The following is a 19,623-nucleotide window of genomic DNA, read 5'->3' as shown; positions in this document are numbered from 1 at the left end:
AGTCAATAAAGAAACAGTGGACTTAAATGAAAAACTGGACGAGATGGGCCTAGGAGACATATACAGAGCACTCCATCCAAAAACAGCTGACTACATATTCTTCTCAAGCACGCATGGAACATTCTCAAGGATAGACCATATGTTGGGAAACAAAGCAAGCCTCAATAAATTTAAGAAGACTGAAATCATAACAAGCATCTTTTCAGACCATAATACTATGAAACTGGAAATCAACTATGAGAAAAAAACTGGGAAAGTTACAAAGATGTGCAGATTAAACAATATGCTACTGAACAACCAATGGATCACTGATGAAATTAAAGGAGAAATCAAAATATATCTGGAAACAAATGAAAATGAAAATATGCCATACCAACTCATATGAGATGCAGCAAAAGCGGTCCTGAGAGGGAAACTCATAGTGATGCAAGCCCACCTTAACAAACAAGAAAAAGCCCAAATAAGCAACCTTAAATTACACCTAACAGAACTAGAAAAAGAAGAACAAACAAAGCCCAAAGTCAGCAAAAGGAGAGAAATAATAAAAATCAGAGCAGAAATAAATGAAATTGAGACCAAAAACAACAGAAAGGATTAATGAAACAAAGAGTTGGTTCTTTGAGAAGATAAACAAAATTGAGAAACTCTTACCCAGACTTACTAAGAAAAAAAGAGAAAAGGCTCAAATAAACAAACTTAGAAATGAAAGAGGAGAAATTACAATGGATACCACGGAAATACAAAGGATTATAAGAGAATACTATGAGAAACTATATGCCAACAAATTGGACAATCTAGAAGAAACGGATAAATTCTTAGACTCATACAACCTCCCAAAACTGAACCAAGAAGAAATAGAGAATCTGAATAGACCAATCACAAGTAAAGAGATTGAAATAGTAATCAAAAACCTCCCCAAAAATAAAAGCCCAGGACCAGATGGCTTCTCTGGTGAATTTTACCAAACATTCAAAGAAGATTTAATACCCATCTTTCTCAAACTATTCCAAAAAATAGAGGAAGATGGAACACTTCCTAACTCATTCTATGAGGCCAACATCACTCTGATACCAAAACCAGACAAAGACAATACAAAGAAGGAAAATTACAGGCCAATATCGCTGATGAACATAGATGCAAAAATCCTCAACAAAATATTGGCAAACCGAATACAGCAATACATTAAAAAGATCGTATACTGTGATCAAGTGGGATTTATACAAAGGACACAGGGATGGTTCAACATCTGCAAATCAATCAATGTGATACACCACATCAACAAAACGAAGAATAAAAACCACATGGTCATCTCAATAGATGCAGAGAAGACATTTGACAAGATCCAACATCCATTTATGATAAAAACTCTCAACAAAATGGGTATAGAAGGAAAGTACCTCAACATGATAAAGGCTATTTATGACAAACCCACAGCCAACATCATACTCAACGGGGAAAGGCTGAAAGCCATTCCTCTGAGAACAGGAATGAGACAAGGCTGCCCAGTCTCGCCACTCTTATTCAACATAGTACTGGAGGTTTTGGCCAGAGCAATTAGGCAAGAAAAAGGAATAAAAGGAATCCACATAGACAACGAAGAAGTGAAACTCTCACTATTTGCAGACGACATGATTTTATACATAGAAAACCCTGAAGAATCCACTGGAAAACTATTAGAAATAATCAACAACTACAGTAAAGTCGCAGGGTACAAAATCAATCTACAAAAATCAGTTGCATTTCTGTATGCTAATAACAAACTAACAGAGAGCTCAAAAAAATAATACCATTTCCGATTGCATCAAAAAGAATAAAATATCTAGGAATAAATCTTACCAAGGAGGTGAAAGACCTATACAATGAAAACTACAAGACATTACTGAAAGAAATCGATGACGACATAAAGAAATGGAAAGACACCCCATGCACATGGAGTGGAAGAATTAACAGTTGAGTTAAAATGTCTGTATTACCTAAAGCAATCTACAGATTCAATGCAATCCCTATCAGAATCCTAATGACATTCTTCACGGAAATAGAAAAAAGAATACTAAAATTCATATGTGGCAACAAAAGACCCCGAATATCTAAAGCAATCCTAAGAAAAAAGAACAAAGCTGTAGGCATCACAATCCCTGACTTCAAAACATACTACAAAGCAACAGTAATGAAAACAGCATGGCACTGGTACAAAAACAGGCACACAGATCAATGGAACAGAATGGAAAGCCCAGAAATAAATACATATAAGGACAGCTGATTTTTGACAAAGGAGCTAAGAACATGCAATGGAGAAAAGGAAAGTCTCTTCAATAAATGGTGTTGGGAAAACTGGACAGCCATATGCAAAAGAATGAAAGTGGACCATCTGCTATGGCCATTCACAAAAATTAACTTAAAATGGATCAAAGACCTGAAGGTGAGACCTGAAACTATAAAACTCATAGAAGAAAATACAGGCAACACACTATTTGACATTGGTCATAAAGGAATCTTTTCAGATTCCACGCCTACTCAGACTAGGGAAACTAAAGAAAAAATAAGCAAGTGGGACTTTATCAGATTAAAGAGCTTCTACAAGACAAATGAAACCAGAATCAAAATGAATAGATAACCCACCAGCTGGGAGAAAATATTTGCAAAACATCTATCTGACAAGGGGTTAATCTCCATAATATATAAAGAACTCACACAACTGAACAACAAACAAACAAACAACCCGGTCAAAAAATGGGCAGAGGAAATGAACAGACACTTCTCCAAAGAAGATATACAGATGGCCAATAGGCACATGAAAAGATGTTCAACATCACTAATCATCATGGAAATGCAAATCAAAACAACATTAAGATATCACCTCACGCCCGTCAGAATGGCTATGATCACCAAGACAAAAAACAACAAATGTTGGAGAGGATGTGGAGCAACAGGAACCCTCATACACAGCTGGTGGGAATGCAAACTTGTGCAGCCTCTATGGAAAATGGTATGGAGATTCCTCAAAATTTAAAAATAGAAATCCCTATGATCCAGCTACCCCACTACTGGGAATCTATCCAACGAACCTGAAATCAACAATCCAAAGAGGCTTATGCACCCCTATGTTCATTGCAGCATTATTCACTATAGCCAAGAAGGGGAAGCAACCCAAGTGTCCCTCAACTGATGACTGGATCAAGAAGATGTGGTGTATATACACACACACACACACACACACACACACACACACACAATGGAATACTCCTCAGCCATAAAAAAAGACAAAATCGTCCCATTTACAACAACATGGATGGACCTGGAGAGTATTATGTTAAGTGAAATAAGCCAGAAAGAGAAAGACAAACATCGTATGATCTCACTCATATGTGGAATATAAACCAACACATGGACAGAGAAAACTGTATTGTGGTTACCAGGGGCAATGGGGGTAGGGGGTGGGCACAAGGGTTGAAGGGAGACATGTATATGGTGATCGACAAACAAAAACGTACAATCAAAATTTCACAATGTTTTAAACTATTAAGACATAAATAAATAAATAAATAAAAAAGACCTTCTTCAAGGCATATAACATCAAAACTGTCAAAGGCCAATGACAAAGAAAAAATATTAAGGGCAGCAAGGCAGAAGATAATGACTTACAAAGGAATTTCTATCAGGCTTTAAGCAGATGGAAACCACTGCAACCTTACAGGCTAGGACAGAATGGAACTTATAGTCAAAAGACTGAAAGACAAAAACTATCAGCCAAGATTACTCTACCCAGTGAAACTATCCTTCAGTTACAATGGAGAAATAAATGCTTTCCCAGGTAAACAAAAGCTGAGGGAGTTCATCACCACTAGGCCTGCCTTACAAGAAACATTGAAAGGAGTCCTTCCATCTGAAACTAAAAAAAAAAGGTTTACAAAACCTTGAGCAAGGAGATAAATAGACAGAGTCAGAAAATTGTAGTTCTATATCAGAATAGGTTAGTAAACACTTAATTATAACATAAAAGACAATGGGACGGAAAGCATCAAAAATAACTATAAACACTTCAATTTAGTCACAAACTCACAACACAGAAAAGAACAATTTATGACAACAATAACTCAGAAAAGGAAGAGGAAAGGGAAGGAATCTGCTTAGGCTAATGAAGATAAGAGGCTATCAGAAAATGGGCAATCTCATCTATGAGATCTTTTATACAAACCTCATGGTAACCACAAAACAAAAAATCAGTGCAAAGCCACAAATCATAAATAAGGATAAAACTGAGGAAATGATCACAGAAAACCACCAAACTGAAATGCCAGTCAGAAATACAAGAGAAACAATGGAAATATAGAACCACCAGAAAACAAGAGATAAAATGGTAGTATTAAGCCCTCATATTTCAATAATCACTCTAAATGTAAATGGGTAGAATTCTCCAATCAAAAGACACAGAATGGCTAGATGGATTAAAAAACAAGACCCAACAATATGCTGCCTCCAGGAAACACACCTTAGCTATAAAGACAAACACAGGCTCAGAGTGAAGGGATGGAAAATGATACTCCAAGGAAATAGCAAGCAAAGAAAGCAGGTGTTGCCATACTTATATCAGACAAAGCAGACTTCAGGATAAAAAAGACAATGAGAGACAAAGAGGGGCAGTATACAATGATAAAAGGGACATTCCACCAAGAGGACATAACATTTATGAATATATATGCACCTAACACAGGAGCACCAAAATATATAAAGCAACTATCAACAGACCAAAAGGGAGAAACTGACAGCAACACAATAATAGTAGGGGACCTCAACACCCCACTGACATCAATGGATAGATCATCCAGACAGAAAATCAACAAGGAAACAGTGGCCTTAAATGAAATACCAAACCAAATGGACTTAATAGATATATATAGAACATTCCATCCAAAACAGCAGAATACACATTCTTGTCACGTGCACAAAGGACATTCTCAAAGAAAGACTACACGTTGGGAAACAAAGCAAGCGTCAATAAATTTAAAAAGACTGAAATCATATCAAGCGTCTTTTCTGACCACAATGCCATGAAACTAGTAACCAAATACAAGAAAAAGGCCGGGAAAGTCACAAATATGTGGAGACTAAACAACGTGTTACTGAACAACCGCTGGATCAATGAAGAAATCAAATGAAAAATCAAAAAATACATGGAGACAGATGAAAATGAAAACACAACATACCAACTCTTATGGGATGCAGCAAAGGCAGTGCTAAAAGGGAAATTTATAGCAATACAAGCCTACTTCAACAAAGAAGAAAAATCTCAAATAAGTAATCTTAAAATACACCTCATAGAACTAGAAAAAGAAGAACAAAGCCCAAAGGCAGCAGAAGGAGGGAAATAATAAAAATCAGAGCAGAAATAAATGAAATAGAGACTAAAAAAACAATAGAAAGGATCAATGAAACTAAGAGCTGCTTCTTGGAGAAGATAAACAAAATTGACAAACCTTTAGCCAGACTAAGAAAAAAAGAGAAGACTCAAATAAATAAAATCAGAAATGAAAGAGGAGAAATTACAATGGACACCACAGAAACACAAAGGATTATAAGAGAATACTATGAAAAACTGTATGCCAAAAAATTGGACAACCTAGAACAAATGGATAAATTCTTAGACTCATACAACCTCCCAAAACTGAATAAAGAAGAAACAGAAAATCTGAATAGATCACTCACAAGTAAAGAGACTGCAACAGTAATCAAAAACCTCCCAAAAAAACAAAAGTCCAGGACCACATGGCTTCTCTAGAGAATTCTACCAAATATTCAAAGAAGATTTAATACCTATCTTTTGCAAACTATTCCAAAAGACTGAAGATGTAACGCCTCCTAACTCATTCTATGAGGCCAACATCACCCTGATATCAAAACCAGACAAGGACAACACAAAGAAGGAAAATTACAGGCCAATACTGTTGATGAACATAGATGCAAAAATCTTCAACAAAATATTGGCAAACTGAATACATCAATACATTAAAAGGATCATACACCACAATCAAGTAGGATTTATACCAGGCCCGCTGGGATGGATCAACATCCGTGAATCAATCAATGTGACACACCACATTAACAAAATGATGAATAAAAATCACATGATCATCTCAATAGTTGCAGAGAAAGCATTTGACAAGATCCAACATCCATTTACGATAAAAACTCACAATAAAACAGGTATAGAAGGGAAGCACCTTAACATGATATAGGCCATATATGACAAACCCACAGCCAACATCAGACTCAATGGTGAAAAACTGAAAGCCATCCCTCTGAGAACAGGAACAAGACAAGGGTGCCCATTCTTACCACTCCTATTTAACATAGTGCTGGAGGTTCCAGCCAGAGCAATTAGGCAAGAAAAAGAAATAAAAGGGATCCACATTGGAAAGGAATAAATAAAACTCTGTTTGGGAATGACATGATTCTGTATATAGAAAACCCTAAAGAATCCACCAGAAAGCTATTAGAAATAATCAACAACCACAGCAAAGTTGCAGGGTATAAAATCAACTTACAAAAATCAGTTGCATTTCTATACACTAATAATGAACTAGCAGAAAGAGAAGTCAATAATACAATCCCATTTACGATTGTAACAAAAAGAATAAAATATCTAGGAATAAATTTAACCAAGGAGGTGAAAGACCTATATACTGAAACTATAAGATATTATTGAAAGAAATGGAAGAAGACATGAAGAAAAGGAAAGATATTCCATGCTCATGGATTGGAAGAATAAACAGAGTTAAAATGTCTGTATTACCTAAAGCCATCTACAGATTCAATGCAATCCCAATCAGAATCCCAATGGCATTCTTCACGGAAATAGAACAAAGAATCCTAAAATTTATACGGAAGAACCAAAGACCTCAAATAGCTAAAGCAATCTTGAGAAAAACGAACAAAGCTGGAGGTATCACAATCCCTGACTTTAAATATACTACCAAGTCACAGTAATCAAAACAGCATGGTACTAGTACAAAAACAGACACACAAATCAATGGAACAGAACTGAAAGCCCAGAAATAAAACCACACATCTAATCTTCAACAAAGGAGCCAAGAACATAGGATAGAGAAATGAAAGTCTCTTCAATAAACGGTGTTGGGAAAACTGGACAGCCACATGCAAAAGAATGAAAGTAGACCATTATCTTACACCACACAAAAATTAACTCAAAATGGATTAAAGACTTGAATGTAAGACCCAAACCCATAAAACTCCTAAAGAAAATATAGGCAGAACACTCTTTGACATGGGTCTTAGCAGTATCTTTTCGAATACCATGTCTACTCAGGCAAGGGAAACAAAAGAAAAAATAAACAAATGGGACTACATTAGACTAAAAAGCTTCTGCAAGGCAAAGGAAATCATGAACAAAACAAAAACACAACCCACCAACTGGGAGAAAATATTTGCAAATCATGTATCTGACAAGGGGTTAATTTCCAAAATATATAAAGAACTCCTACAACTCAACAACAAAAAGACAAACAACCTGATCAAAAAATGGGCAGAGGATATGAACAGACATTTTTCCAAAGAAGATATACAGATGGCCAACAGGCACATGAAAAGATGTTCGACGTCACTAATTATTAGGGAAATACAAATCAAAACTACAATGAGTTATCACCTCACACTAGTCAGAATGGCTATAATTAACAAGACGAGAAATAAGTGTTGGAGAAGATGTGGAGAAAAGGGAACTCCCTCATACACTGCTGATGGGAATGCAAACTGGTGCAGCCTCTATGGAAGACAGTATGGAGATTTCTCAAAAAATTAAAAATAGAAATACCATATGATCCAGCTATCCCACTACTGGGTATTTATCCAAAGAACATGAAATCAACAATACAAAGAGATCTATGCACCCCTATGTTCACTGCAGCATTATTCACTATAGCCAAGATGTGGAAGCCACCCAAGTGCCCATCGACTGATGAACGGATAAAGATGTGGTACGTGTATACAACGGAATACTACTCAGCCATAAAAAAAGACAAACTCATTCTATTTGCAAAAACACGAATGGACCTTGAGGGTATTATGTTAAGCAAAATAAGCCAGACAGAGAAACAGAAATGCCTTTGGAAGATAAACATATGGACAAAGAGAACAGATTAGTCCTTACCAGAGGGGAAGGGAGTTGGGGGGTGGGCAAAAAGGGTAAAGGGGCACACAAGTGCCCCTAGATTATTGGTGGTGAGCACAATGCAGTCTATATAGAAACTGATATATTATAATGTATACCTGACATCCTACAATGTTATAAACCAATATGACCTCAATAAAATTAAAAAAAAAAAAAAAAGTATAAGGATAGATGTCATACATTTGTCCAAACCCATAGAGTGTACAACACCAAAAGTGAACCACAATGTAATCTAGGGACTCAGGATAATAATGATGTGTCACTGTAGGTTCATCAATTGTAATAAATGTACTACTCTGGTGAGAGCTATGCATGTGTGGGGGCAGGGCGTATAGAAAATACCTTCGTACTTGCCTCTCAATTTTGCTATGAACCTTAAACTGCTCTAAAAAAATGAAGTCTAGGAGCCGGCCTGGTGGCACAGCAGTTAAGTTGGCACACCCCACTTCAGCGGCCCAGGGTTCGCAGGTTTGGATCTGGGGGGCGGACCTACACACCACTTATCAAGCCATGCTGTGGCAGTGTTCCATGTAAAGTAGAGGAAGATGGGCACGGATATTAGCCCAGGATCAATCTTCTTCAGCAAAAAAAAAAAAGAGGACAATTGGTAACAGATGTTAGCTCAGGGCTAATCTTCCTCAAAAAAAAAAAAAATGAAGTCTAAAAATTTTTTTTAAAAAAGGTTGAGGGGCTGGCCCCGTGGCGTAGTGGTTAAGTGTGCACGCTCCACTGCTGGCAGCCCGGGTTCGGATCCCAGGTGCGCACCAACACACCACTTGTCAGGCCATGCTGTGGTGGCGTCCCACATAAAGTGGAGGAAGATCAGCATGGATGTTAGCTCAGGGCCAGTCTTCCTCAGCAAAGAGAGGAGGATTGGCATGGATGTTAGCTCAGGGCTGATCTTCCTCACAAAAAACCAAAAAAAAGGTTGAACAACAACAAAAAGTTTAAGCATGAGGATGGACTACATATCCAAATAGAGGACTGGGCCCTCCTTGAACTATTAGTTAGCACCTTCCCCACCCCGTAGGCTGAAATAGGACATCTGTCATCTCTCAGAGAACAAAACACTGATTTAATAGATGAGACGACAACTTGGGTTCAGGATCTGTTCTATAAAAGGTGTATGCTATATACAATAGGGTACTATGCAAAAGTAACAATCCTACCCTCAGAGAGCTTAAAAATCTAACAGCTAAGACAAATATGCATTTTTAAGGATATAACGTTTTACAAAAGAAAAGGAAGGTGAACATGTGCAAAAAAATTAGAATAAACTTAAAACCAAAATTCTGACTCCTAAGCAGTTAGCAAGGAGGGATTTTAGTAGAGAATATCCCCGTATGAGATGGCCAACAGGCACGTGAAAAGATGTTCAACATCATTAACTATCAGGGAAATGGAAATCAAAACTACAAGGAGATATCACCTCACGCCCATCAGAACGGCTATATTAACAAGACAGGAAACAACAAGTGTTGGAAAGCGTGTGGAGAGAAGGGAACTCTCAAAAACTGCTGGTGGGAGTGCAAACTGGTGCAGCCACTATGGAAAACAGTATGGAGATTTCTCAAAAAATTAAGGATAGAACTACCATATGATCCCACTATTCCACTGCTGGGTATTTAGCCAAAGAACATGAAAACACCAATGCGTAAAGATACACGCACCCCTCTGTTCACTGCAGCGTTATCCACAATAGCCAAGACTTGGAAGCAACCTAAGTGCCCACCGAGGGACGAATGGATAATGTGGTATATATACACAATAGAATACCACTCAGCCATAAGAAACGATGAAATCTAGCCATTTGTGACACATGGATGGACACTGAGGGTATTATGCTAAGCGAAATAACTCAGAGGGAGAAGGTCAAGTACCGTAGGATCTCACCCATAAGTAGACAATAAAAACAACAACAAACATATAGAGACCGAGATTGGACTGGTTACCAGAGGGGAAGGGGGGAGGGGGGAGGGAGGAGGGCAAAATGGATGATTAGGCACATGTATGTGGTTATGGACTGTAAATAGTATCTGGGTGGTGAACATGATGTAATCTATGCAGAAATAGAAGTATAATGATGTACACCTGAAATGTATACAATGTTATAAACCAATGTGACTGCAATAAAAAAAAAAAAAAAAAAAGAATATCCCTATATGAGAGGCATCAAAATCTGCCCTTTCCTCTTAAGGTGGCTATCCAATTTCCTCAATAAGGAGCTGACTCATTTACATGGACCAAGCAGCACACGTCACAGAGCACTAGAGAGTACCACTCAGGAGAGACCCACAACATTAACAATGAGTAACCATGGAAACGGAAAGGTGAGGTGATATTTATTTTCTGTTTTGCACTTTTCCGAATATTCTGTATGAGAAAGGATAATATATTAGTTTGAAAATCAGGATAAAGAAATAAAGTACCATTCCAAGTCTTGCAAAGAATTTGGCTCCTTTCCAGAGAAATCTTCAGACGACAGCTCTGAGGGGAAAGACCTCCTGAGTGGCTCAAGCCTAAGCCTGGGCCTCTAATCTATTATCTCCGATGCGGAGGAGAGATGCACTCTGCAACAGAGTGCCGACATGCTAAAGAAATGTGCTTCCAAAGATATGGATTCTCTTCACGCAGTTGCTTCCATGCCTTCAACCTGTACAGCTTTCTGTAGAAACAGGTGGTACCAGGAACGCATGCAGCAACCAGAGCGTGGCCCTAATGTTTCCTTCTGGGCAGCCCAGGATCCATGGTCCTAACTAAGCAGAAGCTACAATGCTAAATCAGTTATTATTCCTTTCACCAGCTATGTGGAGATTCATAGGTCTATCCATGCAAAGATTAGTAAAACCTGGTATCCTTCTCAAAGGAGAGTGTGCCCTTGGTCCAGCTTTATGGAGGTATCAGGCTGTTAGGTTTGCTTGAGTACAATGATATGAATATAATCCTGGGCACACAGGTTCCTGCCACCCTCAGATCTCAGAGAGAGATCTTTTGTTTTGTCTTTATAACATTTTTGGACCAAAATGACAGGGAGAACCAAATTTGGCTAGAAGACTCATTAGGCAAATCAGTGGTGACTCAGGTGCAAAATTCCAGCACCAGACTCTGGCACAAAGATCTTTCCCTCCATTCCTCTTCCCTAGGTGTTACCTAGTGTACAGCTGTCCTGTCTAGGTTCTGAGAGTGAGGCTGATGAAAGCTAAAATACATCCTACTAACATTTCTTTGTGATACTGAGAAGTGTGTTGGATAAGCCAATAAGCCTTATTTCTCTCTTTTAGTTCATGTGGTATTTGAAGCCAATTCTTGGCCTGACATGATTTAAGACAAAGTTCCCTAGATTAGTCCTGATGTCCACAGACTGCCACAGCCACTACTTATTTTTACCCCCGGGCCACTGGGGCCACTCTTTTTAGATGAAAGGGAGATAACTGTTGTGGCCGCAGCAGGAACTAAACGGGAGGTTTAGCCTCCCAAGATTGATAAGAATTTAACAAACATTGAGCAGACAATCTTGTAATGAGGATATAAATTAACAGAAGTAATAAGGTCAGTCTATTAAAATCATTAGTTTCATTAAGAAGTTGCCAAAGCTAGGTGGCATTCCCATTTACCTCCCCAGGAGCTTCCCTTCTAAAACCTATCAGAAAGCCCAAAACATTAGAGTTTTTATTTAAGATTTATTCTCTACCTGACAGAAATCATTTTCAAGAAGAAATGTCCACTTTATAAAAGAATCAGAGGTTTCCCAGACACTGGCAAAATTTTTCACATGGCAACAGAACAGTAGGGCAAACATGCCAAGATTAAAAATGACAATGACAACACACAGGGAGGGGCAGCTCCAACCACTAATGGCCAAGGTGAGCAGCACACAGATACAGAAGAATAAATTATGGATTTTAATAAACATCACATCCTGCCTAACAATTGCTGTGGAATACACTCATTCCTGTTTAAAGACTCAATTTTTCCTTCATGCCAGACAAATGGTAACTCGTTAGAGCAATTTAAACAGATACCGATAAAGGAAGTTTTTGATTAAGGTCATGAATCTGGGCTGACAGGAAAGCAATGGTGTTTCAGGGAAAATAGCCTATTTAGGGAAGAATTAAACCTGGTGGAGGGGAAGCAGCCCGGCAACTTCCAAAGCAACACCCTCTGGGAGGGGCAAGAGCCCACACTGGATGCACAGCTAAGAAGAAAAGGAAATTGTCTGGCGTGTAGACCACAGTTTCCCTATGGGAAACAACCAAAAAGAACAAAACGACCTCCATCTGCCTCTCCTTACTTAAAAAGGTTGTTATTTAATAGCAAATTTCCAAGAGTTTATTATTTAGGCTTGAAAATGCCTTCAAACTCCTCTTAAAATACTCAAAAGAACACATGATGCCACAGTGACCATGACAACTACATCCCATCTCTTCCGTACTCTGGTCAGATGTCAGTCTCTGACCTGGCAAAGCAGCTACCTTGTCAATAATGTAAAATAAACAAACTGATTAAACTAAATAGATCTATTAATGAGTCATCACATTGATCTAGCAGAGGAAACACAAAAAAGGCGTAGACAGAAATAGTAACTACCGTTTTTTTGTTTTTCTACTTGTACTCCCTAAAGAGCATTTTTCAATCATTTGTTCAACAGTATGCCCAGGTAGAAGTGGTTGAGGCAAAAGGAAATACACCTGCTTAAGTGCAATGACTTGAATAGGAAAGCTGCATATAGATCTCAGAGGATATGTAGTCTCTGGTCAAACAGTAAACTACCAGGGCACACTGTCCAGGGGACGTCTAAGAGGAGCCAACACAGAACAGAGTTGATATAAATGCTAAATACTTAACGAAATGACCTTCTGCAGAGATGGAGGGATAGGCAAAATGCAAGAGGTGAAGCATTTTAAGCTTCTTGGAAAAGATACTTTTGTTGCCTTCTATCCATTCTATTCAGTAAATATTTACTGAGCATTTGCTCAGTGCCAAGTATGAGATTGGGAGGGGAAGGCCACAGAGCAATCTTACCGATAAAGACACCAGACTCTAGCCCTCAGAGTTTTTGTGTCAATATGGAGCTGCTCCTTGCTAAAATAAGCCGTTCCAGGGAAATCTAGCAATGTTTGTTTGCCTCTGCCTCCTACCTCACTTTCTGCAAACGAAAGGGACCAAATGGCCTATTGCCAGACACATACAAGGTACTGGCCACCTCTAGATTTCTATTCTGTACACACACCAGCAACAGTCAATCCTGACTGAGTCATATGGTGCTACTTCCAGAAAAGGTGAAAGCTATTTGGTACAATTAAAGGGAGTTTGTAGGGGGGAGGGGATAATCTCCAATTGCAGTCATATTTTTAAAAGCTTGAAATTTAAATTAGACTGGTTCCCTTGAAAGATCCTTAACCATATACCTCTACCTGGGAGTTGTCCTCTCCTTACTTCAAAGAGATGTTACTTGAGAGCAATGTCCCCCAAGATCCGCTTAGAGCTAGCTACCTCCACCACCTGGTTATCACTTATTCCCCCACACATGGTCTCCCTCTTTCCCTTGCAGGCCATCTCTCCCAATACTGCTCAAATCCCAGGTGAGAAGCAAAACTCCCTTTCCTCAACAGTCCCTAGAACCAATGCACCCAAAATTTTTTTGCCTTCTCACTTAGTAACCTCAATTACATATAGCCTCTCTCACCTACTCTGGAACCCACCGTGACAATTTTAAAGGCACACATATCTCCAAAAAAAGGTTATAAGACAGTCTCTTATCCAGCTGGGACCACAGCCGCACCAAATGCTTCATTAGCTGTACTGCCTATCAAGCTTCTTCTCTCTGGACCAGCTTCTTGGTACAGCTGATGAGTAACTGCCCTTCAATTAGCGTACCACTTGTGAAAATAAACTGTATTTTCCACCCTCAAAGGATGCTTCACACTCTTTCCATCACCAATCTGTTACCAAATTTCATTCCAATTTACCAGTGATGCAGCAGAGGATCTGAAATGCAAAACTGCTGGTGTACTGGGTTGAACAGTGTGCCCCAAAAGGTCATGTCCACCCAGCACCTGGGAACATGACATCTGGAATACGTCTTTGCAGATGTAATCAAATTAAGGTCATACTAGATTAGGGTGGGCCCTAATCCAACAACTGATGTCCTTATAAGAAGAGGGAAATTTGAACACAGACAGAGAAGGAAGACAGAGGCACAGACTAGAGTTATGCTGCTATAAGCCAAGGAACACCGAGGACCGCCAGCAACCACCAGAAGCTCGAAGAGGCAAGGAAGGATACTTCCCAAGAGCAGGAGGGGGGAGCATGGCCCTGCTGACACCTTGATTACAGACATCTAGCCTCCAGAACATGGAGAATAAATTTCTGTTGTTTTAAGCCACTCAGCTTGTGGTAATTTGTTACAGCAGCCCTAGGAAATTAATACAGCTGGCAAGTCAAGGCAAATGCAAACGGAGCTACTTCTAATTGCTTGCTATCTGAGGCAAGCTCCTAGACACTTTACAATTTCCTCATTGAAAGCATCTATGGAAACTGTGAATATCCATAACCCTAAAAAACAGGCAAAGTAAAATGCTAGTTTTACTCAACCAGATCAGTGAAATCCTTTGAGCTTAATGTAAACAGTGAACACAAGGATGCTCCAATTCATTTGGGTGTTTGTGATCACAACTGCTGAGGGAATTGAGAAGACAAAAATGCAAAAACCTGAGGGGAGTTAGGCCCGAACACCGTGGCCAAGAGTCCATCCCCTGTGAAAGAGCCCCAGGATCATTAACAGCTATTAAGAGCACAGGGCACTCAGTGCTCACCACTATTTCTAAGTGGCTTGAGGCAGCAAAACAGTGCCACCTATTGAAGCACTCGCAACAGTACCAAGGTACTTTCGTAAAAATTCCAATTTTTTATTTAAAACAAGTTCCCCATTCGTAGTAGGAGAATGGCAACAGGGAAGAGAGTCTACAGCCAACATCCCTCTGTAGAATTGGCCTTATTTCCTCAAAGGGCAGTGTACTGCATTCTGCCCAATTCAGGCACCAGGAATTCAAATAACCAGAGGGCCGGCCAGTGGCCTCAGACCACACCGGCAAGTATACCTTTTGCTGCATGATTGACAGAGGAGGGAGGTTCATCATCAGACGTAGAGCTGAGGTTCAGGGCAAGCTCTGCAACTCTTTTCTTCTGTTTCTTGATAGGGGCAGTGCATTCTGGATCATTTCTCCTCTTCATTGTTACTGTAACCATAAATCCAGACAGTCAGCTGCCCTAGGATCAGAACAGGGACTCTAAAGCATAAATCATCAATGGGATGGGATTAGGCAACTCCAAACAGCTTCTGGTGCCAGCACTTGAATAGCCTCTTCCTCAGAATGAGATCCAGGAAAGATGCTAGCCAAGCTCTGGTTTTCAATAATAGCTGTTCGTTTTACTGGAAAATGTAGTGCTCACAGACCCAAAGGCCTCTGGGGCCACTGGTATCAGATACCAAAAAGCCATGGATCAACTCCACAAGCCACAGGGGAAAAAAGGCCTTGGGTACTTGTTATTCTATACTTTTGATGCAACACTGTACTGGCCAAGCATGACAACAATGTACACTGGAAATTAATTATGAAACCTAATGAACATCAACCAATATTTCCAAGGTAAAGGGACCATCCCAGAATGACTGTTCCATCACCATTATTATTTTACCAGGATAATGAAGAGATTACATAATATAATACAAATACTGGTTTTTAGTTTACTTCAGGAAATTTGAAAACATGAAAGAATTGGGAAAGTTTTTAACCAGAGAAAGGAATGGAAGCTGTGATTGACTTAGGACTGAGGAAACTGAAGAGTGGGAAAGTCACTGGGACTGGAGGTAGCCATATCATAGGACTTAGGTACAAAAACAATAATTTTAAGAACAGGAACCCACCTCCACAAAAAAGAATGGAAACAGGCACCATGAGTAGGTACATGAAAGGTAAGCATGAGGGGAAAAAATGAGATGGAATAAAGTGACTATGAGCCCCTGAAATCTTAAGGAGTGTTCAAGCTAAAGAGCAAGCACAAGTAGTCATGAATCCAGTGTGGGTTTACACATAACTGACTGGCTCTACGAGGACTCAGGAGAAAGAGAGGACTCAAAACACAGGAGCAAACAGGTGGGTGACCAGCTGGGCTGCAATCCCTTGAGGAAGGAGAGGTGCAGGGGCACAAGAACAGGCTTACAACATGGGTCACAGCAGCAACAGAGCAATGAAATCCAAAGATATCTGATCCCTCAACCTCACAAAACCCTGAGTCACATGTTTCTCTTCTTTACAGTTCAAGGATGAGCCAGTCAACCCCATACATAATCTCATACTTCCGAAAGAGGCAGCCTCTAACTAGGCACAGGCTGGGGTATCCTGGGGAAGTAGGAAGAAGGGGAGACACTGAACAAACAAAAAGCAAGACCAGGCTGAGCCACACTGCACTTTAAACCACAGTCTTAAATCCCCCCCAATAAGGCTCATAACAAAAGCAAAAAGGGCCCTCTGATTCTTAGCAACTACGGGGGAGACTGGAAGCATGGGAAACTGAACGTGGACTGTATTGGGGTGGGTGTAAGAAAAGGAGAGAAAACAGCTGTGTGAAAGGCAGGAGATAGTGATGTCCTCCCCAAACCACCTTAGGTTTGGGCCTTCCAAATTATCTCATACAACCCCCTCATTTTCCACTGGAAAAAACTGAAGCTCGAGCGGGGAAGGCCGCACAGCTAACCACTGCCCAGCTCAAGCGACCTAACAGGCCAGAAGAATGTGCTCTCGCAGGGAACTTCTAAGTGGAAGGCAGAAGGCCTAGTTCCACCTGCCGTTCCCCCCAAGAAGGGGTGCAAGTCCCGTCTCCGGCCTTCTCTCCCTGGGCCTCGGTTTCGCACTGCCACCCCTATCCACAGAGGGAAGAGCCGAGCTGCCACCTCCCCGGGCCAGGCTTTTCATCTGACGATAACGTGAGGGTGTGAGTATGTGCGCAGAGACGGATGTCAGCGGCAGCTCGGGCTGCAGAGAGCTGGAGGCGTGGGGGCGGGGTGGGGGAGGATGGAACGGAGGAGGGGGAGAGAAGGGGAGGCGAGGGTCACGACCGCCGCTGGGGGGCCGAGGCGGCGGCGGAGGGGAGAAGGATGCCGAGCCCGCGCACCCGCCCGCTCGCTCCCCCCGGGCCGCGCGCCGGCACTCACGCTGAGGGGGGAGGGCGAGCTGCCAGGGAGCGGAGACGGGGGTGGGTCAGGCCGCCGTTGCCGCCGCCAGAGCCGCCACCTCTTCCCTCAGTTTCGTTTCCCCACAACCAGCCCCGCTCCGCTGGCCGCGCTGTCGCGCTCCTGTCCCGCCCTGCGGGCCGCGCAGCTTGATTACGTCACAGCGTAGCCTGCTTCCTCCTCCCGGCCGGGTCGTGGCCCCGGGGAAGACCGCTTGGCTGCTGGTTCGCCCCGCCCCCGGGTGGACCAGGGAGCCTGCGCAGAAGAGCCAACCGGGAACGGATGCAAAAGCAGAAGTAACGGAGTGTCTTCTCTTCCGGCTCTGGGGAAGAGAAACAAATATAAAAATTGAAGGGGCCAGGTGCTGTCACACAACCTCATCTCATTTAATTTCATTATTATCTTCATTTTACAGATAAAGAACAAGTTTAGAGACTAAACGGTAAACTGGTTGAGGGCAGAAACCCAGTCTTCTTGTTGCCTGCTGTATCCGCAACATCCAGCATATAGCACATCCTCACCAGATGTTGAACAAGTTGGGAGGAAAGAAGGAATGCTGCCTATGGCATCTTACCATATGGACACAGGTGGCTTCCCATCCCAAAACTCTCTTCCCATTTTCAGGCCAATATGGCCAAAAGTCTGCTGAACATCCTCACTCAGTCACTTGATACCCATAAATTCAAATCTGACCTTACGTTCTCCCCTAAGCCTGCTTTTTCCAATGAATGGCACCACCATTCATCCTGTTGGTCCAACCAGAAATCTGAGGATGTTCCATCGTCCTCATTCCCCGGAGCCTCCAGTGTATATTATTGAGTTCACCTCCTAATTATCTCTCAGATCTATCCATTCCTCTCCATCCCCGTTGCCACGACCCATGCACTCACCCTCTCTCTCCAGGATTTCTCCAATAATCTCCAAATCGTTGTGCCTGACTCCAGTCATGATCCCTCTAGTGCATGCTCCACAAAACCAGTGATTTTTTAAAAAATTTATTCTGGGGCCGGCCCGTGGCTTAGTGGTTAAGTGCACGCGCTCCAATGCTGGCGGCCCGGGTTCTGATCCCGGGCACACACAGACACACCGCTTCTCCGGCCATGCTGAGGCTGCATCCCACGTAGAACAACTAGAAGGAGGTGCATCTATGACATACAACTATCTACTGGGGCTTTGGGGGAAAAAAATAAATAAATAAAATTAAAAAAAAAATTTATGCTGATCCTGTCACAACCCATCAATGATTAAAACCCATCAGTGGCTTCCCACTTCTCTTAGGGTGAACCTAATGTCCTTAAGGTGGCTACAAGACCCTACAGTTTGACCCCTTCTGCAACTGTGCCTTGTGCTACTGGTCCCTTACTTCTCCCCATCCTGGTTTTCTCTCAGCTTCTCAAACAAGTCTCTTAAGTGTTCATCCCCCTGCCTGGATTACTCGTCCCCCCTCTTTGCTTAGCTAATGTCCACTTATCTCTGAGATCTCAGTTTACTGTCCTTATCTCTGGATATCTTTCCTGACCCCACAAGTCTAGATTGGGAGTCCCACCCCTGAGCTCGCATAGCACTGTCCTACAGCTATCAAAGCACTTACCCCAGTATTGTGTAATGACATGTTGACTCATCTGCCTCCCTCACTCAGTTGTAAACTCTGCACAGGAAAGGTTCTATCTGTCTGTCTGTATTAAATCTTTAATACAGTGGCTGGTAGTAGGTGTTCAACAGATGTTTATTGAATCTGTGGAAGTATGGAAGATGAATGAAGGTTAAACGATGTGCCCAAGGTCACAGAGTAGGAAGCAGAAAATAAGCACTTAAACCCAGTTCTCTTTGGTTCTAAAGCTGAGTCTTTCCACCTCACCACGGGTTCTTAACATGTGTTGTGCCTTGGACACCTTAGTAATCTCATAAAGCTTATGGTCCCATTCTCAAAATAATAATTTGAAGGTCATAAAATAAAATGTACAGGATTACAAAGGAAATCAATTATATTGAAATACAGTTAACATATCTAACATATTTTGTGATTTGTTTTTAATGTTAATGTAAAGCATTAAATAATGAGGGAATACGTTTATTTTCAATAGGAAAGTTAAAGGTGAATTTATTTTTTAATATATATGAGTGAATCCAATGAACAGTGCTGGAACAACCAGAAAAATATGTAGGGGAAAGATGAACTTTGATTCCTACCTTACAGCATATGTAA

General features: G+C 41.0%; 1 protein-coding gene across 5 annotated transcripts in view; it reads right to left on the bottom strand.

The window, feature by feature from the left end:
* The window catches only part of CMTR1 (cap methyltransferase 1), a 67,848-nt gene extending 50,291 nt beyond the window's left edge, over nucleotides 1-17,557 (bottom strand). For 4 of the 5 annotated variants that reach the window (XR_015554121.1, XR_015554122.1, XM_087438539.1 and 1 more), the window contains exons 1-2: nucleotides 17,400-17,539; nucleotides 15,286-15,454 (exon numbers count right to left, since the gene is read on the bottom strand). Coding sequence is in view for 3 of the 5 variants with exons in the window: in XM_087438539.1 (XP_087294665.1) it covers nucleotides 15,286-15,433 (148 nt within the window). In the remaining 2 variants the exon portion in view is untranslated. Of the gene's footprint in view, nucleotides 1-15,285; nucleotides 15,455-17,399 lie in introns of all 5 variants that reach the window. The other variant, XM_004424190.3, reaches the window with a different exon arrangement.
* Nucleotides 17,558-19,623: the final 2,066 nt, after the last annotated feature.

This window comes from Ceratotherium simum, chromosome 13 (genome assembly GCF_057802395.1).
Source record: "Ceratotherium simum simum isolate JZ-2026a chromosome 13, ASM5780239v1, whole genome shotgun sequence".
Lineage (NCBI taxonomy): Eukaryota > Metazoa > Chordata > Mammalia > Perissodactyla > Rhinocerotidae > Ceratotherium > Ceratotherium simum.
The sequence above is the reverse complement of the archived record's forward strand: the minus strand, read 5'-3'. Positions and strand labels throughout refer to the sequence as shown.